This window comes from Phascolarctos cinereus, unplaced genomic scaffold, assembly GCF_003287225.1.
Source record: "Phascolarctos cinereus isolate Bilbo 61053 unplaced genomic scaffold, phaCin_HiC Scaffold_4;HRSCAF=312, whole genome shotgun sequence".
NCBI classification, from domain to species: domain Eukaryota; kingdom Metazoa; phylum Chordata; class Mammalia; order Diprotodontia; family Phascolarctidae; genus Phascolarctos; species Phascolarctos cinereus.
In genome coordinates, this window is record NW_027555847.1 from 656,444,961 (window position 1) to 656,472,902 (window position 27,942).

Below are 27,942 nucleotides of genomic sequence, written 5' to 3' on the forward strand. Positions count from 1 at the left end.
GCTAGTCATCTGAGACTTCTCAGAAGGCTTCTGCAACATCCAGGTTACAGACGCAAGGAAGACAGTATATCCCTGTGGAATGGTCATGTTGGAGTATAGGCAGTATTCTCACTTCTTAGAAGGGAGAACCATCTACCATGAAGCAGCTATTCTGTACCTGCCAGTAATAGATGTCCTTACCGGCCTTGGAATCAGGGGGACCTGAGTTCAAATCTGGCCTCAGACACTTGAATCTTTCTAGTTGCGAGTCACTGGCAAGTCTGGGCAAGTCACTTAACCCCAATTACCTCGTACCCCCCCAAAAAAAACAACAACAAAATTACATTGAACTCTATTGCACTTTATTTTCCTTAGCATTAAAATAAAGCAATACAGGATTAAAAAAAAAAAACCCTAACCCACCCTCAACATCAGTATGTAATGTTCTAAACAATTGCATGCAAGTAGCCATAGTATTTCCATTCAGGCTTCAGTCACATACCACATAGGCTTCACATAATCTTAATATACCTTGGACCACGGGCATGGGTTGCTTAGTGATGCTTTGGCCAGGATTTACTGTTTCTTGAAGACAGCAATGATTTTTCCATAGTCTTTAAAGGCTGGTAACAATAGCTGTTGGAATCCATGTTGCTGACCTCCAAACCAACAACAAAAGCTAGTGGGTTTTTGTGTTTGGGGTTTGGGCTTTTTTTTTTTTTTGCAATCCATTCCATGTAGTAGTTCTGTATTTCCTGTGTAAATATTGGAGGACAACAAACTAGGTAACTGTATGTCGAATCCAAATATCCTCCAAGTAGTCAATAATGGATTGAGAGGCAAGTGGCACAGTGGACAGAGTGCTGGACTTGGAGTCAGAAAAACTTGGCTTTGAGTCCCACCTGTGGCCACTTGCCATAGACAAGTCACTTACCTGTTCTAAGCCTGTTTTTCATCTGTAAAATAGCAATAATAATACCTGTAATGCCTGCCTCACAGGGTTGTTGTGAGGCTTAAATAAGATAAAGTATGTAAAGCCTTAAAGCACTATATAAATGTAGGCAATCGTGTTGTTTCTTTGGGTAAGGTAGAGTGTTTTTAAAATAGCAACCACTACTGGAGTTGGGACAAAGCTTCCAAGTGAAGTGCAATCATTTTCATCATATTGTTTAAGCTACAGGCTCATATACATCCCTGGATACATGGACAGAAGTGAAGAAGCATCCACAGTGGAAGTTTCCATGATTAGCAATTCAATCCTGACAGCTAGGGTCACTGCCACTTCAAAGTTGGTTATAACTGATCAAAGTCAGGGAGTTTCTGACTCCTTTATCTTCTCATCAGCAAGTAAACATGAGTCATTGCTGAGCGCATGCAGCAGAGGTGTAGACTCCCAGTCTATTATTGTAACACATCTGCTTGAACACTACTGGAACAGTTTCGAAGGTGTTTTCCACATACCAGGACTTGCGATCTGCTCTGAGTACAAGACGTGAGCATGCGGGTATCTTGAGGTCTGGAATTATAAACACTCTCCCCATCTTTCCCTTTACTAGCATTTCAGAAGCAGTATGTTGAGGAAGTGAACAGGGATAACAGGACCACAGCATTTCACATGACATACACACTAGGGAGCTACACAGCCACAGTCTGGACATTCCAGCTACCCTGGAAGATACAACATCCTCAGGTGTGTCACAAGCTCTTATGGGACATTCACATTTGGCTGAAGTTACGTTATCTCGATTTGGCGGTCACATCATTAGCTTTGAATAATATGAGACCAGTCATTCCTTCAGTTTTGCTTTTGGTTTTGTTTTTTCGCCACTGGCCTGTTTACATTGTACAAATGCCCATCAGGTTAGACAATTCTGCTTTCTTGCAAAGACAACTTATGGTAGTATAACAGGGCAACATGAACATGAATGAACACAGCATGAAACCAAGCCATATGAGTTCAAGGAGTTTCAGCAAACTCAAACTCAACCTTGGAAGGTGTCGTTTCTTATTAGACAATCATGTTAAGTATAAGGTCGACTGCTTTAGAAAAATTCAGGACCCAACTGGAGTTCGAAGCTGTCCAGGTTCTACTCTGCCTACTGTACTACCAGGAGGAGGGTTTACTGTAATCAACATTTCCCTCTCCCTCCCACCCCTGGTTTAAACACCAGACTCCTGACTCAACACCAAGATTCTTGGGCATAGAAGTGGGTATGTTGTCACCTCTCTGGCAATTTGGCTACACCATCTCATTGGTCCCAGGCTTCCTTGTCCCAGAAAGCTGAGTATATACTCCTTCCCAATGGATCAGAGCCTCAGTTTTTCACAGAGACAAACTTGCATACAGGGTCCTCTTGTAAGGGTCCCCAATTTTTCCTATGGAAAAGGAAAGGGGTCAAAATGAAGGGACTTGAAATTGCTATTATGACTACCAGAAAGCTGCCAAGGTAAGCATTGCATAAAACCTTATCCTACCCTGGGCCAGTCAAGTCTGTGTTTTCTTTTAGGGAAAATCTAGCTTAATCAGGGGAGGGGAGCAAATTGGAGACTTAGGAACACTGGTAGATATTGGTTCCATCTTAGGGAAAAGAAACTCCTTGCAGTCAAGGTTACACTCAGCACCCTAGAGGTACCATTTGGAAGGTACCTTGCACCCCCTTAGCATCCAAACATCACAAAAATTGGGAGCATCACAAACCACTTATAAACTCAACCAGTAGATCCTGTAAACATAACTTTTATCTGACTTTCACCAACATCTACATCACTTGAGAAAATCGATGAGTCAGTAGTCGTCCTGTAAAACAGCACATGTCTCCTACTACATGTCTCCTACTAAGTAGCTACCACTGCAGTCATTCCTACTATTGAACACTGGTACAGCCCTGTCTACACATCCCAGAATTCTCTCTACAACCAAGCCTACACTTAGACCTAGCTGACCACCATCTGAACTGATATAATCCACACACCCAGGGCATCAATTTCCAGTGTGCTTCTGTGCCTTTATGCCTGACCTCACTGAAGAGACTTGTTGGAAGTGTTCTGTGTATGTCATAGCCTATCCAGACACTACAGTGGGATCACAAAAACCTGGTATATGATCATCTGGGTTATCGTAAGTTTGAAAATAGGTCAACCACTACTTAAGATCACATAGTTAAATGTACCTGTGCCAAAGACCCCATCAGAAAAGCCACCATACTTGGTAGCCTTCAGGTCATTAAGAACCTGAAACATTGGAATTTGTCACTGATTTACTGACCTCCCATACCAACAATCATGAACACAGTTGAAAATAATCTACTTCATGCCTAGCTGTGGCCCATTACTTCTGTTGAGCCCGCTTTCTGTTCCTTAGGGAGATGTTTAGTGCCATCGCCTTCTCATCCAACTTCTGATTACTGTTGTCAGTTTTCTGCATGTCTGTTCCATAACATTTGCTCTCCTCCAGAACATTTACCTCTTTGTGACACATTATCCCCTTGTCAGACAGGCTAAAGCAGAATGCAAAAACCATGATTTGAAAAAGCACACTCAAATATTTCATCACCATTAAATAACTGATTAGAAAAATTTCCCACATCAGGATTATACAAAAAGTACCCATTCCATTTTTTTTCTCTGCAACACATAATTCCATGAAAAGTATTATTTTTTTACCCCTATTTGTCATTTCATCACATTCTACATACACTCTGATCTCTGTGGTTAATGATTACCAAAGGAAAGTTGGAAGCTGGCAGCTTGTGGACCTAGGTAGGTCCACAAAGAACCCTGTAAATGCCTCACATAAGAATGAGAGGTCAGGTCAATCATTAGTCAGAAATTCTCTTGTAGATCAGGGACTATAAAAGATCTGGGCATCCAACTTTGGGAAAACTGGGGGTGAGCTAATCTTTTTCCTGGGCAATGGGAAAAACTACAATAATGTTGACATGAATTATCCTTTTCTGACAGAGAGCCCCAGTATAATGGATAGGATAGACTTAGGGTCAAGAAGAACTGGGTTCAAATCCTACATTATATCCTTACCAGGTATATGACCCTAGAAAGTCATTTAACTTCTCTGATCCTGTTTCCTCATCTGTAAAATGGGAATAAGCATAGCACCTGCCTCAGAGGGAAATGATATGTGTGTCAGGCAATTCCTACCATGTGTTAGGCACTGTGCTAAGCACTAGAGATACAAAGAAAGGCAAAAAGTCCCTGCCCTTGAGTTCATAATCTAAAAGGGGAAAAAACATATAGTCAACTATGTACAAACAAGCTACATACAGGATAAATAGGAAATAATCAACAGAAGGAAGACACTAGAATTAAGAGATTGGTAAAGGCTTCTTAAAGAAAGTCAAATTCTAGCTGAGATTTGAAGGAAGCCAGAAAAAACAGATGAAGAGAGAGAGCACTTCAAGGATTGAGGAATGGCCAATGAAAATACGATGAAGTGTCTTTTTCAAGGACCAGCAAGGTCAGTGTCACTGGATCAAAGAGTACATTGTGCTGGTGTAAAGCACAAGATTGGAAAGGCAAGGGGAAGGATAGGTTATAAAGGGCTCTGGATGCCAGAGGATTTTATATTTGATCCTAGAGGTGGGAGGAGGCCATTGGAGTTTACTGAGTAGGGGGATAACATGGTTGGACCTATACTTTGAGAAAATCATTTTCACACCTGAGTGAAGGATGGACTGAAGTAGGGAAAGACCAACCAGCAGGCTTTTGCAACAGTTCAGGTATGAGGAAATAAGAGCCACACCAGGGTGGTGGCAGTATCAGAGGAGAGAAGGGAGCATATACAAAAAATGTTGGGAAAATAAAATCAATAGGCCTTGACAACAGATTGGATTTGGGGTGTAGGGGATGAAAAAGAGTGGGGAGGTAAAGATGACACAGCTTACAAGCTTGGGTGACTGGGAGGAGGTTGATACCTTCCAACAATAACAAGGGAATTTGGAAGGGGGAGGGAAAAATCAGTTTTGAATACATTGAGTTTAAGATGTCTGACAGGCAGTGAAAAATGCAAAACTAGGGGTCAGCAGAGACTCAATGGGAGGCAGAACAGACACCTCCCCAACTCTTCAACAAGGGAGATGTTCATTCTCTGCCAGGAGGGAAAGCAGGAGGTTTGGGTCTGGGGCCACTCTGCTCTCCTCCAAGATAGGGCAGAAGTATATCTATCTGCTCCCTTAAATACTGTTCATCTAGGATATGATCAGGTTCGAGCGAACATCAGATTGCGTTGACATTTTGGAAGGAAAGGAGAACCCCAAACTCTGTATTTAAGGCTTGACCCCTTTTCCACTAAATACAAGCTTCACAATGAACGTACACAGTGAAAAGCAAAAAACCCCATCATTTCTCCCAATTGTAGCAAAACAGAAAGCAGAGAAGGCATACACAGAATATATACCAAACAATATTTAGTGAAGGAGCTGTCCCATTTGGAGCAAGATCACTCAGCTGAACTCAGCTTAGTGTCTTGATTTCACCGAAGGCAAAAACTTCCCAGTTTCTTATATAGCTAGATGGGAATAAGGATATGACAGAGGCTGCCAGCTTCTCTCATGTTTTCCCAGTCTTTTCTTTCAGCAACCTGAAATGGGGTTAGCCTCTGCCATCTTTCATCATGAAACTGAAAGCCAGGAAACCCTAAAGTGACTCAATGCTTGAAGAGTCCCAAAGAAGACCTGAAGCTTACAGAGTCCTAAAGGGGACTGGCCCCCAAAGAGAACTGGAGAAGGCTGTGGCTCTCACCAAATCCTCCCACCCCTCATACAGGGCAGGGCCTTCATCTCCACCCATAGGGACAATCCCATACCAATGAACTTTAGAACAGAGATTAAACATGAAATATAGTTTTTCTTCCCCTCCGTGCTACAGAATCTCTGGCTTCCTTCAAGATTCAGCTCCAGTGCCAACTACAGGAAGCCTGTCCTGACCTTCCCCAGTTGCTTATCCCATCCCCTCAAAAATTATTTTGTACCTACTTGGCATATGTTTTATTTAATTTTCTTTAAACATGTTGTTCCCCCCTCTCCCCTCCTCAAAAAAAAAAAAAGAAAAAAGAATACAAGTTCCTTCAGGATGAGGATTATCTCAGCACAAAACCTGGCATATAGCACTTACATAATGTTTTTTGACTGACTGAACACAGCAGTACCAGAATCAGATCCTAGGGCATCCTCCATCCCAAATATCCATTTAATTGTCAATTTCTTTTTCATTTCTACTTCCACAACTGCTCATAGTAATCCCTTTTTTCTACTCACATGATACCCCCCTTTAGGCCTTCATCACCACTTGCCTGAACCATTGCAGTAGCCTTCTAATTGGTCTTCCTGTGTCAAATACCTTCCTTCTCCATAGAGCTGCAATGTGATTTCCCTAAAGTACCAACCCAACCCTTGCCACTCCCCTTCTCTGTTCATATACTCCAGTGGCTCCAAAACTGTCTCTAGGATTAAACAGAATCTCTTTGTCATTTAAAGTTCTTCATAGCCTGGCTCCGATATACCTTTCCAACCTTATTATGCATCACTCCCTTTCCTGCACATTATGGTCCAGTCAGACCGGCTTTGCTACTCCTCACACAAAATGCTCTATCTCCCATCTCAATGCCTTCACACTGGGCTGACCTCATGCCTGGAATCCACTCCCTCCTCACCTCCTCCTCTTAGAATCACTTGTTTCCTTCAAGAGTCAGCGCCAATTTCTACATAAAACCTTTCCTGCCGCCCTACCGTCTTCCAGCTCCCAGGTCCTTCCCCAAATTCTCCAAATATTTATCTGGTTTATACTTATTTATGTACTTCCTAATAGAATGTAAGCTCCTTGACAGAAATGGACTTTCTTTATAACCCTTGGAGCCTGGCATATACTAGGTGCTTAACAAATGTTTGTTGACTGATGTCATTAAAGACTTTCTCCCAGGTTCACACCAATTCACCAAGTAATAATAGTAACAAAATAGCTAGTATTTATATAGTGCTTTGAAGTTTGCAAAGCACTTTGCAAATATCTCATTTTTTCTTCACAACTCTGGGAGATAGGTGCAGTTGTTATCCCCATTTTACAGACAGGAAGTTAAGGCAGACAGAGGTGACTTGCCTAGGATCCCCTAGTTAGGAAATGCCTAAGGCTGGATTTGAACTCATGTCTTCCTGACTCCAGATCCAGCATTTAATCTACTATAACTAGCTGCCTCTAAACATAATAATGTGTAACTGAAAAGGGTAAAATCTCCTTCTCGGCAGAGGAGTACAGGGATAAAGAAAAAAGGAAGATGTCTAAAAATTATAACAGATAGAATGAAGAAATATACTCAAGTACATCTTAGAGTTTGGGAGCTTAAGATGTTTACTCTAAAATATTTTAAAGCATATTGTTTGGTTAAGGCTGCACAGCTTAAATGAAGAACTTTAAAATACATAACAGGGTAAAAATTTATCCTATCTGTGGGAGTTGGAGGAGACAGCCACACTTTGAAAATAAGTCAAGACACTCACTCTATAGTTCAATACATGTAAAGAGTATCATACTGCCACCTACTGGCAGGAAATATATGCAACATTCTAGGAGGCAAAAATAGTCCTAAGAAAGTATAAACTGCTTAATAAAATTCACTACTTGGAAGATTTGTCACAGGTTGTCTCTCTAGAATAATCACTTGATGCTTAATAAAGCTGGATAAAGTACTGTATAAAGACTTGAACGCAGTAATTTTATTTACACAGTGCCTCAAGTGTTACTTCTAAGATGCTGAATAAGAGGTTTCTTTACTGAGTGGCTTTCCATAAGCAACATATTCATAGGCTCCGGTGTGAGTTTTCTGGTGTAAGAACTCAAAACGAAGGCTTTCTCATGTTCTTTGCAAATGAAGGCTTTCTCAACTTCTCTGCAAATGAAGATATTCTCACATCCTCTGCATTCACAGGTATTCCCTCTAGTATGAAATCTAATGTTTAATACTGTGTCCCTTCATAGTGAAAACTTCCCATATTCACAAGGATCACAGGGCTGGAACAAATTCCAAAGTCACCTATTCCCACCTGTATTTGCTCCCCAAGGCAACCCATTCCACTTTGTGGACTCATTGCTTTTTGATGTGTGAATTCGCTGATGTCTAATGAGGACTGAATTCTGGCTGAAGGCTTTCCCACATTCATTACACTCATATGGTTTTTCTCCTGTGTGACTTCTCTGGTGGCGAATGAGGCCTGAACTCTGGACGAAAGCTTTCCCACATTCATTACATTTGTAGGGTTTTTCACCTGTGTGTATTCTCTGATGTTTATTAAGGCTTGAACCCTGACTGAAAGCTTTCCCACATTCATTACACTTATATGGTTTTTCTCCAGTGTGAACTCTCTGGTGTCTAATGAGGGATGAATTCAGAATGAAAGCTTTTCCACATTCGCCACATTCATAGGGTTTCTCTCCAGTGTGAATTTTTTGATGTTGAATAAGATTTGAGGCATCACTAAAGGTTTTTCCACATGTATTACATGCATAGGGTTTCTCCCCAGTATGAACTCTTTGGTGCTGAATAAAGTTTGACGGATCATTGAAGGTTTTCCCACATTCATTACATTTATAGGGTTTTTCTCCTGTGTGAATTCTCTGGTGTTTAATGAGCCTTGAACTCTCACTGAAGGCTTTCTCACATTCATTACACTCATAGGGTTTCTCTCCTGTGTGAATTTTTTGATGTTGTATAAGATTTGAGGCATCGCTAAAGGATTTCCCACATGCATTACATACATAGGGTTTCTCTCCAGTATGAACCCTCTGGTGCTGAATAAAATTTGATGGATCATTGAAGGTTTTCCCACATGCATTACATTCATAAGGTTTCTCTCCTGTGTGAATTCTCTGGTGTTTAATGAGCCTTGAACTCTCACTGAAGGCCTTCTCACATTCATTACACTCATAAGGTTTCTCTCCTGTGTGAATTCTCTGGTGTCTAATGAGGTTGTAGCTTTGACTGAAGGTTTTCCCACATTCAGTGCATTCATAGAGGTTTTCTCCAGTGTGAATCTGTTTATGTCTATTAAGCAAAGACTTTCTGGTATAGTGTTTACCACATTCATGGCATTCATAGGATTTTTCTGTAGAATTAATTCTCTGATGATCAGTGGTTGTAGACTTCTGACTGTTATACTCACAGGTATCCTCTACAGCTTGAATTCCCTGTACTTCACTGAGAGTAGAGCTTTGCCTGAATGCTTTCTGATATCCAATAGATTTACAGGATTTCTCTACCATAAGGTCTTTCTGATATTTAATTGGTCTGAATTTGGTTTGAATATTTGACTTATTTTATCATATTCCTGCAATGTCACTCCTGAAGAAACTCTGAGATATCTAATAGGGTTTGAGCCCTGAATAACACTTCTCACAAATTCATTATGTTCGTGGCTGGTCACCCTTGTGTAAGGTATATGGTGGATCATTGTCACTGATCTGAAACCTCTCTTCTGGTAAAGTAATTTTCCCACTCTCTTCCCTGAAGAAGACCAACAGTTTTCTTTTGATATGCCCTCATGTTCACTGGATTCTCAAATTTTGATCCTTGGGAAGTATCCCTTGTAGATCTTGCCAATATTGAGCAGTGGAACCCCATCTCATCAGAAATTTCCTGTTTTGGAGGCAATTCCTGGTTTCACAGTCTGAAACAATGAATATAAAATGCAGATGTATTAACTTCCTGTGATAAAACTAATTGTCACATTTGGCTATGATCAAGGTGCTGAGAGCACTTGTGGACATAATCAAGCTTATAAGATGTTAACTGAAAAAGGGATTCAGGGAATGGTTCATCACATGATTCTATTTGGAACCATGGGATTGATTTATTTGATATACTTTCAGCCTAGTAATCTCTGCTATGGCTAGCAAATCTTTCCAGCTGATTTAGGATTTTGGATTAGTCTGAGGAAAAACTTCTTAAATGACCAGACCTTCCAATAAATGAAACTGGATGCACCAGGAGGGCATCAGTTCCCTTTGCTAGAGATCTTCAAGCTAAGCCTAGCTGACTTCTTGTTCAGGATTCCTACATATGTATGAGTTGACCCCAATGGCCTCCAGGGTTCCTTCCAACTGACTGATTCTGTGATTCATATTATTAGGCTAGGATCATAGATAGGCCTGGCCTGTGAAGATGTTTAGATCATCACTCTGTCATCTAACATGCAAAAAATATTCTTCATAGTAGTTTCCTGTCATCTACAAATCTGATGGGTATACCTTTATTTAAGTAATTGAGAAAAATATGAAAGAGCACAGGGCCAAAGACAGATCTCTAAGTCACTCCGCCAGAAACCTGCTTCCAAGCTAACCATTTAATGATCATTCTTTGGCTCTGGTCATTCAACCAGCTTTGAATACTCCTAATGGTACTCTTCTCTAGCCTACATCTCTTTACACTCTTCACAAGAATAGAGTAAGAAATTCTATCAAATGCACTTCTGAAATCCAAGTATGCAATTTATCTCTAAGTTCTCCTTCACTCACCTGAACAAAAGTCTCTCCTCAGGATCTCTTTCTCCTTAGCTTCCTGAATGGCCTTTACCCATGGTTCTTCCCCTCCAGCCAGGAGATCACATCAGGCTTGGTCACTGGAAATCCTGCTTGTGGGGAAGAAAAGAGAGATTGCTGATTTATAGTAGGTTCGTAGAACTGTCCTAAACTCAGACCCAACCCCTAGATATCTAAAGGGTAAGGTAGGAAAAGAAGGGCAATGTCCAGAGAAACCAGAATAGAAAAACTCACAGGAGAACTATGCCTGTTCATAGGTGTTCTCAGGCCTGTGTCCTAGAGGGTTAGTAGAACAGGAGAGAACTGGTAACATGAGTATCAAGGGAATTAGTCATGCAAACATTTTCTTCCCTCTAAGAGGGTGAAAAATGACCACCTCTGGGGACAAAGGGAAGATTTAAATTCAGGGAGACTTAAGGAAGCTGTCCATTTCCAGCTTTGTACAGACTAGGTCTATAACCTAGGAACAGGGGGAGTAGAAATGCCTCATCTATAAAACTGAGCTAATAGTACTACCAAACTCACAAGATTGTTGCAAGGAAGTATTCTATAAACATTAACTTGCTGTAGAAATGGGAGTTTTTATTATTATTTTACTATTGTTATTAATAAATTCCTTGCCTCGACCCAGATGGGATTAAGAATTGCTGATACATGAAACTGACTGCAAACCCACCTGAGCCTTTCAGATACCTCTTTGATTCACTAGACCAGATGAACACCATGATGCTCAGATCTGAGTCCCCCAAAAGAGGGCTTACCCAGCAAGATCATGTTCCTACAAGTCTCCAGTACCATATCCCTGTAGAGGCCCCTCTGAGCAGGGCCCAGAAGAACCCACTCACCTGCCCTACAGGAAAACAGAAGAGAAAGGGGATCAGAAAAGGGGGGCAAGGCGTGATAGAAGGAAGGGCAGATCAAGGGAAGGGGCATTCAGAATGCATACCATCTTGGGGTGGAGGGAGGGGAGAGATGGGGAGAAAATTTGGAACTCAAAATCATGTGGAAATGAATGTTGAAAACTAAAAATTAATTACTTAATTAATTCAGAAGAACCCTCTTCCTGTGTAAGGTTTATAGCCACATCCGTGAAGTTCACCAAGATCTGTAGGAAAAGAAGTTTCAAACCATAGTCACAATGGCAGTTCAACTCGTTGGGGCTTGCAGAAAAGGGAAGAACTACCAACCTTCAGTGGGAGAGGAATGAAAAGGTACTTTTGGATATGGTGTGTGTGCGTGTGTGTGTGTGTGTGTGTGACTGTAAAAGACAAGAGAGAGAATACACTGGTAATGATATGAGTGTTTATATATTTCTTGCATATAAAGAGACTGTGCATATTGGTGTGAGCCCCTTCCTCAAGAGGTAGGTAAGTGATAGAATAAACTTTAGAAGAGGACATCCCATTTAAAACAGAATGTTCACCTATCCCAAATAGGAACAAGGAATAGGATTAATGGTTCCTTTTAATTTTATACTCCTTTCACAATTTTCCCAGGTCTTGTATCTGCAAACACTATACATATGTATGAAAAACTTGACACAACTAAACCCGTGTTTATCCAGAGTACAGAATGAGAGATTAGGGAAGCAGGAAGTAAGGGAAAGAAAATAACATTAGAAGAGTATTAATGCTTCAGTTTGTTTGAAAGAACTGAGAATATTTAGCCTGGAGAAAAGAAGCCTTAAGGAGGACCCCTGATAGCAGTCTTCCAATAAAAGCAACGTCTATGGATAATAATATCCATGGATGTTGTGAGTCTGATAATTTCAGTAAAACGCTTTGCAAGCTATAAATCACTATGTAACTTGCCAGTATTTGTTATTAAAGTAGCTGTTAATAAATTGTTTTTGAAGGATTGTCCTACAGAAGGATTAGACATATTCTCTTTACAAGAATCAAATGAGATAACATGTATAAAGTGTTTTGCAAACCTTAAAGCACCACATATGGGGTATAGGATAGACAAAGTGAAACAGAGATCTGAAGGCTGAGCCAGAGACAGACAAACATTGGTATTAAAAAAAAAAAAGAGGAAGAAGCGAGAGTCACCAACTAATCAAGTATTTATTAACACCTACTTGGTGTCAGGCAGTGGGAAATACAAGAACAAAGGATAAAACATTCCTGCTCACAAGGATCTTACATTCTAATGGAGGAGACAACAAACAGATATAAATATATAGAGTATAAATGCAAATATATACAAAGTAATTAAATAGGTAGGAGGAAAGGCATTATCAGTGAGGGGAATCAGCAAGGTTTCAAGCATCTTAAGGGAAGAGACCTCCTCTAAGAGGTAGAAGTTAAGGGGGTACTACATTCTAGCCATGCAGAAAGACCAGAACCCAGACACTGGGAGAGCTGACAGAGTGTTGTTTGCAAGGAACAGAGAGAAAGATAGTTTGGCAAAGGAGGAGCAATGTTCAGTGTGGCTGGCAAGATAATTTGAGGCCTGGTTGTATAGCGCTCTAGAAGCTAATAAGAAGAGCTTATATTTTATTTAAAGGTAAGAGGAAATCACTAGAGTTAACTGAGAGGTAAATCATATGGTGATGTTTGTGCTTAAGGAAAATTACTTTGACAGCTAAGTATAGGATGGAAGGGAGTGGTGAAAGATTAGAGGCAGGGAGACCAACTGAAGGCTACTGCAGTAATCTAAGCAAGAGGGGATGAAAGACTAGACTAGGATATCATCTTTGTAAACAAAGAATGGGTCAGATGTGAGAGAGGTATCCCGAAAGTAGAAATGGCAAGATCTGTCAACTGAGTGTATACATAAGATAAGGAAGAGTGAGGAGTTGAGGACTATGATCGGAGACACTAGAAGGCTGCCTCTGACTGAAATAGGGAAGTTTCAAAGAGGGGAAGGTTTTGGGGGAAAGATGAGTTCAGTTGTCTCTAGGATATTCCATCTGAAATGTTCAATAAGTCCTGGTAAGGTAGGACTGGAGTTCAGAGGAGAGAATGGGACCAGGTACATGGAGAGTTGTTCAAAAAGCCAGACATGAGAGATGTTGTAAAGGTAGAAAAAGCAAGATTTGGCAACTGATTAGATACAAGGGTGAGGAAAAGTGAATCCAGGTAAAGCCAAGATTATAAACTTGGGAGAAATCACTGATTTTTGACATTAATTCTGGGAATACAAAAGATTATGAAAGATATGGTGATCACCAACCATCCATTCATTAAGAATGTATCATGACAGTGGTTAAAAAAAATAGAAAAGTATATAATCTTAACATACTAAATTAAAAAAGGCCTAGAAGAAACTAAACACAATAGTTCAGTATTTGATAAGGCCAAGAAGGGGGGGAAAAATCCTTATGCAATAAAAATTTCTGGGGAAACTTGAAAGCAGTTTGGCAGAAATTAAGGTTAGACAAGTATTTGCATTATATTTTATAAGGTCAAAATAGATACATGACCTAAATATAAAAGATTATATCATCAAAAATTAGAGAAGAGAAGAAGGTACTTTTCAGATCTATGGTTAGAATTCCTAACCAAACAACAGACAGAGATGAATAAAAAAATAAATATTTTCAATAACATACAATTAAAAATCTTATGCACAAGTAGAAATCTGATCTTCATCTTCATCATGATCTCCAATCATTCCACCTCTCAATTCTTTTCCAGACCATTACACCCGTACTGTCTACACTCTCTCCCCTTCTATATCTTGACCCCTTGGTGAACCATTTCTACTCTAAATTGTTTTCTCCCTAGTCTTGCCCATTTATCCTATTGAAGATATTACCCTACCATGCCTCAACCCTGGATCACCCCTACTATCCATTGTCTTTGGGCCTACACATATGCTGCTGAATAAAGCTGGAGAAAATCACACAACTGGCTTTTCCAAACCTCAAATTTTATTCCTCTTCAAACCTCTCTTGCTTGCCCTCCTCTCACCTTCTGAACTGAGAACCTTGCCTCTGATTTCACTGAAAAAAAAAAACCTGAAACCATTCACTGAAAGTGCTCTATTCTCATTTCCATCAAGATGCCTTCCATCAGTTTCTCTTCCTTCAGCCTTGTTTCACACAAATCGGTATCCCTTCCCCCTACCAAGGCAAATCTCTCTATCTAATCTATAAGGGGGACTGGATTAGATGACCTCTAAGGTCACTTTAAGTTTTATATCTATAAACCTATGATTAAATTATATATTTGGCCTTAATATTAAGAGAATTAGAGCTGTACAAAAATATAATGAGCTGCCTTAGTAGGTAATAATTTCCCTATCATTGGAGGGCTTTAAACAAAGGCTAGGTTTTAGAGGGGGTTCACGCTTCTAGATTTCTTCTGGCTAGATCCATGTCCTTTTCCATTATGAAGTTTTATAATTCCATATATAGAAAAAGTCCAGAGGAAAAGGCCCGGGGGAAGGGTATCTGGTAGCTCTCAATCCCAAGACTTCTCTGGGTTCCTGGGGAACAAAATTGGGGTTCAGGTCTCAAGAACAGCAGTATACCAAAGAAAAAAAAAGTTCCTGGCTGAGAGAAGGAATTAAGGCCACCTTAGAAATCCAGCCATAAAAAGATCTCTAGATAGCTCACTTTGGGGCCTGGCTGACAAGAGCTCAACAGTCATCCTTGGTTTCCCCTTCAGGGTTTGATGGGAACATGGAATACAAACTTTGTAAGGGGAAGAAAAGGAACCAAGAGTAAGAAACCTCTTCCCTAGCTCTGCCCAATCATCTCACCCAAGAATTCTACAAGTGTCCCCATTTGGGTTTCTGGAACCTTTTAGGCCCCACTTTTTGTGGTGGCGCCCAACTGGGCATATGGCACATGACAGACTGCACAATCTCCCACATCGTGAGAGTTACTGGGATAAAGGCTACCTAGAATATGCCCTGCTATGAGCCCTATCTTATATGTCAAAAACAACTTGGACACAGAACCAACGTGGCATATTGGAGGAAAAATGTGCATACTAGTTTAGTTAAGAATAAAGGGTTCTGCAGAGAAACAACGGCAATAAAGCCGGAGAGGTAACTGGAGGATCTTGAATTCCACAGTAAAAAAAATACACACACACACACACACACACACACACACACATATACATACATATATATATATACATACATATATATATACATACATATATATATGTATGTATATATATATATATAGTTTTATTCTGTAGATCACACAAAAGTTTGGAGTTGAAAAGCACCTCAGAGGCCATCCAGTCTTGTCTACACTTTAACAAAAATCCTTCTTAAAAACAAAACCGACCAGTGGTGATCAAGTTGCTTTTGGTGGCAGAGCCCTTCACTTTAAAAAAAGGGGGAGGGGAGGGCTGGGGGAACTAAAAGACTTTGGTGAAAACTGCGTGAAATCTTTTCAAGTGATTTTTATTCTAATTAAACAAATTTACAACCCCACTTATTCTTTATAACAATTTCAGTCCCAATCTAACAATCTCACAACTTCCAAGTCTAGCTTACCAGGGGTGCAACTTTGGGCAAGTTCTTTTATTTCTATAGGCCTTAGTTTCTTATCCATTAAATGGGGGCCGCAATTTTGCTACTACTTAGTTCACAGAGTTGTGAGGAAAGAACTCTGTCAATCTTAAAGCACTATATAACTGTGAATTGTTATCAAGAAGGATGTGATTGGTTGCTATTTTTTTTTTGACATTTGCTCTAAAACCTCACTTTGCAAGATAAAATTAACTTCCTAACAATTAGTGTATTTTGCTTGTAAATTTTTTTTAAATTTGTTTTCTGAAACTACAAAACTAACATAATATCAGGATCATAGACGTAAATCCAAATTGGAAATAACCAGGTGGTGCAGGAGATAGAGAGCTGGGTTTGGAAACTGGAACATGAGTTCAAATCCAGTCTCAGATACTTAATAATTGTGTGACCCTGGGCAAATCATTTAACTCCTATTTGCCTCAGTTCCTCATCTGTAAAATGTGGATACACTGGTGAAGGAAATGGCAAACTGCTCCAGTATCTTTGCCAAGAAAACCACATGGACTTGGGGTCGTGAACAGTCAGATACAACTGAACAACAACGTTATCATATTATTTGCATTTATTTTAATTTGGGAGTAGATTCCATGATGTTTATTTCATTGGCAAATTCTTGATTATTATTTACCCTCCTAACTCTTCATCCAAACTTTCCAGTTTTACCAAATTACCTACATTGAACACTGACACACAAAAAAAATCCTAACTAAATATAGATACTGATTATTTTACATGCACTTTGCTGACAGACTAACAATCAACTGACTATACAACACACTATTGGATTCTTGAGTCTAGATAACTAGGAAGCCATCAGTCACATGATCAATTTCAACCAATCCCTAACAGTTCTTCCACTGACCTGAATTATAATATACATAACTATAAAATTATCCATTCTAATTGTAAATTATATAACAATTATAACACATAAAGCAAAATGGATCATGTACCAGTCCACCAAGATACTTTCCTTCATAGAACCCTGCATTGGAGAACCCCAGGTTTCCAATGAACAGAGTTTGAGAAATGCTAGTGTAGGCAATGATTTCTTATTTTATTCCCCTAAACAACTCCAAAGCTTTTTTTCTCTCTTCCCCATTTCCCACCCCCAAGCCTCCATTTTCAACAAATGATCTACTCTCTTCCTTCATTGAGACAACTGGTGAACTTCTCAGCTTCCTTCTTCCATTCCCAGAACAGTTTCTGCATAATCACCTATTTTTTTCCTACTTCCCTCCAGTCACAGAAATAGTATCATTACCACTCCTCACTAAGATCAATCCTTCTACCTAAGCCCTCTTTCCCATTCCCTCCTATCTCCTCTTTGTTCGAATAATCATCCCTTCTCTCATGTATCTTCAATCTCCCTCTTCACAAGATCATAATCTTGTATCCCTTTCCATCTACCTTTTATTATGGCCATGTCTCTGGAATCCTAAGAAAAATCCTTTTCTTCAACCTTTCCATCCCATCCACCTACCATTCAATCTTCTTGACTTCATTTCTAAATCATTTAAAAAGGGAAGCATCCAATATAAACATTTCCTTTGTACCCAATTCCTCTTCAACTCCTTGCAATCTGGCTTTGGGTCCCATTCTCCAATATATCAACAAATCCAATGATCTTTTTTCAGTCTTCATCTTCTTTGAACTCTGCAGCTTATGACACAGTTGATCATTCCCTCCTCTTTCCTCCCTGGGCTATACACCACACTAATTTGGTTCTTCTCCTACTTCTCAAACAACTGATGCTGTCTCTGTCCTCTTCCCAACCTTTTATTGTGGATGTCTCAGAAGACTCTTATTTTTAGCCTGTGTTCAAAATCCAGCTTAGGCCATTACTACCTCAGTGATCTTGGACAAATCACTTTATCTCTTTCAGACTCAGTTTTCTCAATTGTGAAATGGGTGCAATAATAATAATTAGCATGGGATTATTGTGGAGATCAAATGAGATAATTACAAAATTTCTTTGCAAATCTTAGTGTTACATAAATGTCAGGTTTTTTTTAATTGTTGTTCATTCTCTTCCCAGACAATTCCATTCATTCTCATGGCAGCATGGTACATAGTGGAAACTGCTAGATTTGGAGTCAGGCAGGAGAAATCTCATTTGCAATTCTGCCTCTGACACTTAATACCTGCATTATCCCATGCAAGCCACTTAACATCTCCTAGACTCACTTTCTTCACCTATTGACTTACTTCCATGGATTTATGACTTCTTCAATGTGGGTACTCTTTCAGGAGGTACAGATTACAATCCATCCATGCCTTCTCATCTCATACATATCCTTCCACAAATCCACCACTGGAAGTCCACTTAACATCTACTTAATTCACGCCCTTGGATCTCCAGATCTTGTATATATAACAATGGGGCTTGCAAGCACTCCACTGCTTTCATCTTTTGGCCAGTCCACTTTTTTCTTTCCAGTCATACATCTCTAGATATCCTCAATGCCACTTCTTTTGTATGATTCTGTGTTAGCAATAAGTTACTCCCTGCTCATGCCTACCACGCAACTTTCGAATGATGTTTGGATGGTGATTCACAACTTTAATTATTCAGAAACAGTAGAATTTCATGACCTGTAGTCATTACTGGAAGCATAATGAAATTAAAAAGAGGGCCTTGGTTTCAGGAAGAATCTTACTCAAAGGCAAAGACTATCTTTTGCCTTTCAGGCACTTAACAAAGTATATAGTAGGTATTTAATACTTGTTTAGTGAATGACTGAATGAATCTCAGGATCATTAAAAGGACTGTACAATTTCCAAAAGGGAATCTGGCCTGCTCTCCTACTTCAATTAAATTCTGGGCCCAGCTTATTATCTCTCGGCAGTTATCTGTACATACATGTTGGACTCTCTAACAGTCTGGGTATTGATGTGTTCCATAAGAAACAAAGGATGGATCTCACCATCTATGGAGAACCCTTCTTCCATTTGGATACTGAGATAGATTTTTTTTTCATTAATTTCTTCCCAATTAACAAGCTATTAGGGGGAAAAAAAGAAAAGAAAAACAAAAACCTTGTAACAAATATCGGACCAGACATCTTCCATGACCATGGCAAACCCCCTGAACAGGCAAACATTTCCCCAGTTAAATCTCATTTAATATTAATAATCAGAGGATCATCAAAGTTATTTATGTTCTATCAACTTTTTTCATTCATAAAATGGGAGTAATAATACTTAATTACCACATAGGATTATGGTTGAGATAATGTATGTAAAGCATTTTACAAACTCTAAGTCATTATATGATCATCAGTTATAATTTTTATTCAATTTTCACATCTGTGCAGACCACTCCTAAATCCAGACAGCTAACAAAATAATATTCCTAAAGCGCAGATCTGACTATGACTTTCCTGCTGTAATGCCAGGAGCTCATATTACCTCTAGAATCAAATATGAAATCCTCTGTTCGACATTTAAAGCAGCAACCTGCCTTTCCTCCCTCACTGAACTTTTATACATCCTAGGGTCCAGTGAAACCTGCCTTATTGTTGCTCCTCATTCATAAGGCTCCCCGCCCATCTTCACGCTCCCATGCTTGCAATATTCTCCCTCCTCCTCTTTGCCAGTTAGAATCCTTAGCCTCCTTCAGAGGTCAGCTCAAACTCTACTTCCTAACCAAGGCATTTCCTAGCACCGCCAGCTATTAGTACCCCACCCCCCAAATTATCTTATATTTATTTTGTATAGGTGCAAGAATAGGAAGCAAGGTGGTTTAACGGTTAGAGAGCTGGCCTTGGAGTCAGGAAAATCTGGGTTCAAAACCCATCTCAGACATTTACTAGCTGTGTGGCCATGGACAAGTCACTTAAGCTCTCTCAGTTTTTCTGCAGGTTAAATGAAGATAATAATAGCACCCTTTTGTTAGCAAAGAACTGGAAACAAAGTAGATGCACACTGATTGGGGAATGTCAAAACAAATTGTGATACATGAAATATTATCATGCTGTTAAAAAAAATAGGTAACATGAATATAGAAAAGCAAGCACTGCCATGAATTGATCCAAAATGAAAGCAGCACCAAGAAAACAATAGACAGGACTGCAACTATGTAAATGGAAAGAACAAGCACAACACAATGGAAAATGAATGTTAGAAAATTACAAAGAACATGCTTGGCCAGAGGAAGAGATAATTGAAGACACCTCCTCCCACTCCCTTGCAAAGATAAGGTCCACAGGTGAGAAACACTGAATATGCTGCCAGATTTTTTTTCAATGTATTGATTAAGTTTGCTGATTGGTGTTTTCCTCTTTTTCTTAAAAAAAATCTTTGTTATGTAGAATGGCTTCTGGGGGAAATGGAACAAGAAATTTAGGTGATGTAAGAACAAAATATATCAATAACATTTATTTTTTTAAATAAGAAAATTAATATTGTGAAATTGTAAAGAACAAACTTGACCTCAAAGAAGAGATATAAGTACACACCTCCCTCCCCACCCATTTACAGGAGTTAGTGGTCCACAAGTGAGGAACACTGCATATAAAGTCAGATTATCCCCCCTGTATTGATCAATTTGGATAATTTTTTTATATTCTTTTTCTTTCAAAAATTCTTTGTTATTATGGATTGCTCTTGGGGAGAGGGGACAATTCAGGGGAAATATAGACTATATAAAAACAAAAGATATAAAAATCCATTTAAAATGTTTTTGTTGTTTGTCCTTCCTTCTAGAAGACCATGAAGATGATGATAATGATGATTATGTATTGTCTGCCCCTCCTCCACAGAACGGAAGCTCCTTGAAGGCAAAAACTGTTTAAATTTTATCTTTGTATCCCAAGGACTTAGTATCGTCTCAGGCACATATTGGGTGCTTAATTAAAGGTTTGTTGATTGACTAATGGAGCCATATTGCCAATCCTAGTCTCACTTAACAGGAGCACAGAATTTTTGGTTTAGAGGGAGTTTAGAGACCTGCTCCATGCCTGAACAACAAGAATCCCCTTTATCACACATCCAACAAATGGGAGTCTTTGTATCCCATTCCAATGTTGGATAGGTTTAAACAGCTAGTTTTCCCTTTTACATGAAACTAAAATCTGCCCCTCCCTAACCTTCTCCTATGGATCCTTCGCTCCACCCTCTGGTGCCATGCAGAAAGTCCAACTCCTCTTCCATTTAATGGCTCTTCCAATACTCGAAGCCAGTTTTCTATGTCCACTGAAGTTGCCTATTATCCAGCCTAAACATCCTCAGTTCCTTCAACCATTCCTAGCAGCACTTTATAAAAACTAGCACTTACTTCTGTTGTCGTGTCTAACTCTTCGAGACCTCATTTGGTGTTTTCTTGGCAAAGATACTGGAGTGAAGGGGAGAGACCTGAGACAGGGAGGTCTAATTAGGAGACTAATGCAATGGTCCAGCCAATCACCAAGCACTTATTGAGCACCAACTATATACCAGACAAGGTGCTAGGAACTGGGAATAAAAAGAAGCGAAACAATCCCTGCCCAGACGGAGCTTACATTTAATGGTGGAGACAATACGGCGATGCGAGGGGAAGGAATCGGAAAGGCCTTTTACAGAAAGTTGGTACTGGAGGAAAGTGCAGAAGAGGATCGGGAATTCTAGGAAGGGCAGGGAAAAGAGTGAGTATACTTCGGCCACGGGGAGTCGCAAGGGCAAAGGTGGTTACACGGGAAATGCCGTACTATGGATGAGGCACCCTGAGTCAGGGTGAGAACTGGCCGTGAGTGGAAGAGGACTCCTCCACGAAGCCTTCCCAGATGCTCCAGCGCTAATGCCCGCCACCCCCACCCCAGCCCTGGGTTCTGGCCTCGGGAATACTCGGCCCCGAAGAGTATTTACACCAGCCTAAGACGCGCTCCTTACCCCTCCCCCCATCAGCATGGAGCTCCCTGCGAGCAGGGCCCGGAGACCCCGTGGGCAGAGAAGCTCCTTGACCTGCCCCGCCCGCCCAGACTCACCCACTGCCTGGGAGCCTACACGAGCGAAATCACAACAACCCAGTGCGGCCTGGAAGTGACGATACGGCCCTCCTGGTGGGACCTGGCTTTGTCCTGGAAGGCGAGCGGAGGAAGGCGCCTCGGCCCCACCCCACCTCCTGCGCCAGGGGAAAGAGCTACCAGCGAGGGGGCCACCGAGACGGTGACTCCTCCTGGAGGCCTAGAGCGGCCCGAGGCCAGCCGAGCGCCCGGATTGGGCGGCTCCCGAGGGCGGGGTACCGGGGCAGCACTTCCGGCCGGGGAGGGCGACCTCGGGAGGGGTGTCGGCGGCCCGTGGGCTTCAGCCGCTCGGTCTCCGGCAGCGGAGCCGCCTCCGAGTCTGCTCCTCCTGCGCCGCCCGGGAACAGAGGGTGAGTCCAGCCCGCGCCGGAGGCCCCCGGAGCGGAGGGCGAGCCCGAGCGGGGTGGGAGAACGTCCGGGGAGGGAATCCCCAGGGGGAGCGCGCCCGCTACCCGACACCCCGGCTGTGGCCTAACTCCACGGGCCAAGGCGACGCGACCGCCCGCCGTCTCCCTTCATCCAGTGGACGAAGCTTGCAGTCCTCCAGCCCCCCAGATCTTCGCGCTTATTAGCCGCTCCTCCCCATCTTGTAACACAAGTGCAAGACTTCCCTTCATCCTTAAATTTCAGGTTCTTTTTGGGACGAGGTCCTGGTCTGTCAGGATTTGTTTGGCTCCAGCGTGTTAGCTGTCCTGTCATCTATTTCTATTTAATACAGCACAAGTCACAGACTCCTGGGCCCCTCCACTAGAGACCCTCCAAGTTGGTATCAAACTACTCCTAACTATTCTTGGGACCCCCTAGTTTTGAATCCACCCAGTTGTACCGTTATCTCATCTAGCGAACATCTCTTCATTTTGTCCACAGGGATAGCTTGAAAGACTTTTAATGATGCTTTCAATTAAATTTCCATAAGTCTGTGGCATTGCTTTGATCTGCCAGTCTAATAACCCTGTCAGAAAAGGAAATGTTAGCCTGTCAGTGAAGCCATCCATGCAGGTTCTTTGTCGTCACCGTTTCCTTTTCTGGCAATTAAGTAACCATCCCTTTAATAATGTAGTCTATATTTTGCTCAAGAGTTTCTCCCACTTGTTCAATAGATGTTTATTTTTCTCTGCAACTGAGATATATTGTTTCTTTCACTTCTAACTTTTTCCCCATTTAGTTACTAGTAATATCAATATTTATAGCCAGCATTTATTTTTCAATTTAAGGTTTACAAAGTGCTTTATTATCACATTTTATGGTTGAGGAAACAGGTAAATAGTTAAGTGACTTACAGCTAGGAAGGCATTTTTATAGCATTTTATAAGGCAATTTAAGATTTTAAAAGTTCTTTGTTATCTCCATCCTTTTACATTTGAGGAAATTGAGGCAGGTAGAGGTTAATGACTTGCAGATAGTAACATATTTAGATAACATTTTATATGTGCATTTATATAGCATTTTAAAGTTTGCAAAGTGCTTTAAATGTTATCTCCATTCTTTTACATTTAAGAAAACTGAGGAAGATAGAGGTTAATAGACACAGAGATGAGTATCTGAGGCAGTATTTGAACTTGGGTCTCCTTGACTCCTAATCTATCGCTCTATCCACTATCCACATATGATGTGGTGTGAGATCTAAATTGAATTCATTTTTTCTGCTCTTTCATACAATTTTTCCAACAGGATTTATTGACTTTCCCACTAAAGCTCTATGTTGACACCATATCATTTCATGGATGTGAACCAGGGTTCTAGTGAAGTAAAAGCTTTGGCAGGTTATATCAAGCATGAAAGACTTCAACTACCTCTCTAATGATGGAGGTGCCTGTGTAGGTTCAGTAGGAATCATCACTTGGTTAGCTCTGCATAGAAACGGCATGCTGTAGTGCAGTAGTCTTAAAATCAAATAGAAACAAATGCCTGCCTGCAGCATATTGACTTAGAAAACCGCAATTAACATTACCTGTGTTCTATTGTATTTTTTACTTATTTTGTTAAACATTTCCTAGTTGTATTTTAGTCTGGTTCCTGTTGCACTGTAGTTTGACTCCTCTGATGTAGTGGTTAGAATGCTAGACTCAGAGTCAAGAAGATCTGAGGTCAAATATAGTCAAAGACACTTACAGGCTTTGTGATCCTGATTAGGTCACTTAACCTCTCTGGACCTCAGTTTCCTCAACTGTATAATAAGATGGTTTGACACAGTAACCTATAAGTTCTCTTCTAGCTCACAATCTATGATCCTAAATATATACAAAATAAAAGCAAGATAAGGGGTGGGGGAGGGATGTACTAGCAGATGAGAGAACTAGAAAAGACCAGATGTGGAAGGTGGTACCACTTGAGCTGAATTCTGAAAGAAACTAGGTAATCTAAGAAATGAAGGTAATGAAGGGAACCCATTTTAGTGATGATGACAGCCTGTGCAAAATCTTGGAGGTAGAAAAGCTGGTGTTTTGTGTAAGGTACACAAAGGAGAGTAATTACATATAATTAGACTGGAAAGGTACATGAGAGACAAGTTGCAAGGGACTTTAAATGCCAAACAGAGGAGTTTATATTTGATCCTAGAAGTCTTAGCGAGCCAGTGCAGATTATTGAGTAGTTAAGTGATTTTGGATTTAGGAAAAGTATCTTAGCAACTATCTGGAGGTTGGATTGGAGAGGGGAAGTATTTCAGGCAAGGACACCAAATAGGATGCTATTGTAGTCATCCAGGTAAAAGGTGAGAAGGGCATGAACTAAAGTGATAGATACCTTGTGAGTAGAGCAATGATGAGGACTCAAAGAGATGTGAGGTTGGAAATGGCAAGGCTTGGCAACTAATTGATTATTTGAGTGAGGGAGAATGAGAGTCAAGAACTACTCTTAGGAAATAATGAAAAGTGGAAAACAAGGGGGCCTACAATAACAGACTTCATAGAGAAACTAATAGACAAAATAATAGACAAACTGTATTACAGAGCAGTAATCATCTAAACCAGAAGTATCAAACCCCAAAATTTGGGGGAAATGTAATTGGGAAATGTTTAACAAAAAAAGAAAATACAACATGACATAGATAATGTTAATTTGTGGTTGTTTTCTAGGTCAGTATGGGGCCTTTAGGCACCTATTTCTATTTGAGTTTGACATCACTGATCTAAACAATTTGGTACTCATTAAAAAATAGGGAAGTCAATCAGTGGAACAACTTTGGTGTGCAGCATACATAAACAAACATACACAGAGTAGTGTAGTGTTCAGTAAACTCAAAGACCCCCAGTTACTTCAGTAAGCTCTTACTGTTTGACAAAAACTACTGGGAAAACTGGAAAGCAGTCTGGCGAGAAATTGGTTGTAGATCAACATCTCAAACTGTGTAGCAAGATAAATTCCAAATGGATACATGACTTGGGCATAAATGGTGACATAAGCATATTAGAGGAGCAAAGGAGATAATGCTCTTCAGATCTTTGACTCAGAGAAGAGTTCATGATCAAATGAGGATAGAGAAGATCATAGAAGATAAAATGGACAGTTTTTAATCATGTAAATTTTAAAAGTTTTATATAAAAAGCCAATGAAGTTAAAATTAGAAGAGAGATAGGTAAATGGGGAAAACATCTTTACAACAAAATTGTCTGATAACATTATCTCATATATATAACATACATATATATACATATACATATACACATATCAGCATTGATTTAAATTTATGAGGACAAGAACTATTCCTTGATACTTAAATGATTAAAGGACACAAATGGGCAGTTTTCAAAAGAAGAAATCCAAGCTATCAACAACATAAAAATGCTCCAAATCACTGATTATTAGAGAATTGCAAATTAAAGCAACTTGGACATACCATGTCACACCCATCAGATTGGCAAAGATCACAAAAATGGAAAATGACAAACAGAAAACAGGCACACCGTTATACCCTTAGTGGAATTGTGAACTCATTCCAGGCATTCTGTAAAGCAGTTTGGAATTATGCTCCCAAGGTCACTGAATTGTATATTATCTCCCCAGGGAAATTATAAGCTATCACAGTGTTCCGGTGATTAAATCACTGAATATAACAGTAGGACTTGAAGAAGGGAGAAAAAAAGATGATCAATAGAAAGGCAAAAAGTGGTAAAAGACCGTAGAATCATAAAATTTAAAAGGAGGAAAGGATCTTTGAGACCAGGTGTCTAATTCTTTCATTTTACATAGGAGAATACTGAATATGGAAGTCACAAAGTATAAAAGTTGGAATTATAAGGGTTTCAGATTATAAGGAATTATAATTATAAGGGTTTCAAATAAGATATCCAGTGATATTACATCTGCATCCCAAAAAAAAACAAAGAAGGAAGAAAAGGACTCATACCTATAAAAATATCTATAGCATCTCTTTTTGTAGCAGCAAATGTTAGGAGTACCCAGTAAAATTTCAGCAAAAGTACTAAAAGACAGATACATTGAAAAATGAAGGAGAAAGCTTTCGGATACAAAATGACATTTCCCAATCCTAAATGGGTAGGAAGCCAAAATACCTTAATTGCATGAAAAGGCCATTAAGGCTGCACAAGGAAGAATGGCTGTAGGACTGGCCAGCCTCATCACATCTCCTTGCCAGGTGATCACCCCAGAGCCCCAGCTCTGAGGAAGAAACTTCTGCTGAGCATAAAACTTCTGCTGTGGGTAGTTCCCTAGCTAAAAAAGCCTTGAAACACTCCATCAGAAAAGACCACAAAACCACTCAGTGTTTGAAGTAAAATATTAACTATTACAGCTGCAAAGAGCAACCCTGGGAGATCAGCGGACCCATCCAGCAGAGATGCTACACCCTGAAAAGAGCCCAGTGGCAGAGTGACTTGCCTTGGCCCAGCCTGGCAACAGCTGCCTATCAGTAAAGTGGCCTGCTCTATTGGGGAGTCATCTGCTTAGAGATGATATTTAAATCTGTGGTAGTTGATGAAATCACGGAGAGAGAATAGCAAGAGCATAGGACGGAGCCTTGCATGCCTCCATAGTTAAGGGGTGGTGACATGGATAGCAGGATTACAAAATAATTGTTTATATTTAAATAGTTATCAAGATTGTTGTTTGTTTTGTTTTGTTACATTCATGGACCTCAGGTTAAGAACGTCTGTTTGGGAGAAGATGCTCAACAGTGTCAGATGCTACAGAGGTCAAGAAGATGAGCACTGAGAAAACTATCGGATTTGGCGATTTAAAGATTATTGGTAATTTTGGAATGAGCCGTTTCACCTGAGAAGTATTTCCTGTGGATTGTGAGGTCCTCTTCTTGTTTTTGTTTGTAGCTGACATATCCCTACCTTTACCAAAGATAGTTTTGATTCAGGATCACCAGTACCTTCGTACCTCTCCACCTTCTTTTTCCTGCCTTTTTCTTTGTTCACCTGAAACATCTTCATATAGTAATTATATACTTAGATATCCAACTTTGACAATTTGGACTTTGTAATATATATCTTTTAATATATTATGTATGTATTTATATGTTATATTTTTATTTTATATATAGAATTTGTATTTATATATTATGTATAAATATACCATTTATATATCTCAGTTTTCTCCTCTGTAAAATGAGGGAATTAGACAATTGGTCTCAAAGATCCTTTCCCTCTTAAACCTTACAATTCTGTGGTCTTTTGCCACTTTATACCCTTTTGTTGATCATCCTTTTCCTTCCTTCTTCAGCACCTGCTGTTACACTAAGTAATTTAATCAGTGATACACTGTTGGTTTAAAATTTCTGTGGGGACATAATCATAGCAGCTAGCATTTTTGTAGTCTTAAAGTTTGCAAAGTATTTTACAATATCTCATTGTATCCTCCTGACAACTCCAGGAGGTAAGTGATTATCTCCATTTTACAGATGAGGAAACTGACACAGAAAAAGGTTAGGTGATTTTTGCCCAGGGTCACAAGTACA

The 27,942-nt window shown here is 40.0% G+C and overlaps 2 protein-coding genes and 1 long non-coding RNA gene across 3 annotated transcripts in view; 2 read left to right on the top strand and 1 right to left on the bottom strand.

Moving 5' to 3' along the window:
* Positions 1 to 319: 319 nt before the first annotated feature.
* On the bottom strand, positions 320 to 22,133 carry LOC110214109 (uncharacterized). Its single transcript, XM_078153873.1, is given in 6 exon segments — positions 320 to 9,266; positions 9,269 to 9,647; positions 10,495 to 10,607; positions 11,280 to 11,368; positions 11,556 to 11,623; positions 21,981 to 22,133. Coding segments are annotated over 2 exon segments (1,416 nt in total). The 5' UTR covers positions 9,432 to 9,647; positions 10,495 to 10,607; positions 11,280 to 11,368; positions 11,556 to 11,623; positions 21,981 to 22,133; the 3' UTR covers positions 320 to 8,013.
* Positions 11,497 to 20,898, top strand: LOC110214117 (uncharacterized). The gene is made up of 3 exons (XR_002326197.2): positions 11,497 to 11,729; positions 20,010 to 20,227; positions 20,725 to 20,898. It is a non-coding gene; the product is annotated as an uncharacterized LOC110214117 (long non-coding RNA).
* Positions 22,134 to 22,211: 78 nt separating the features above from the next.
* The window catches only part of LOC110214268 (uncharacterized), a 71,519-nt gene continuing 65,788 nt past the window's right edge, over positions 22,212 to 27,942 (top strand). Inside the window, 2 exon segments of the mRNA XM_078153882.1 lie at positions 22,212 to 22,369; positions 27,119 to 27,226. The gene's annotated coding sequence lies outside the window, so the exon portion shown is untranslated.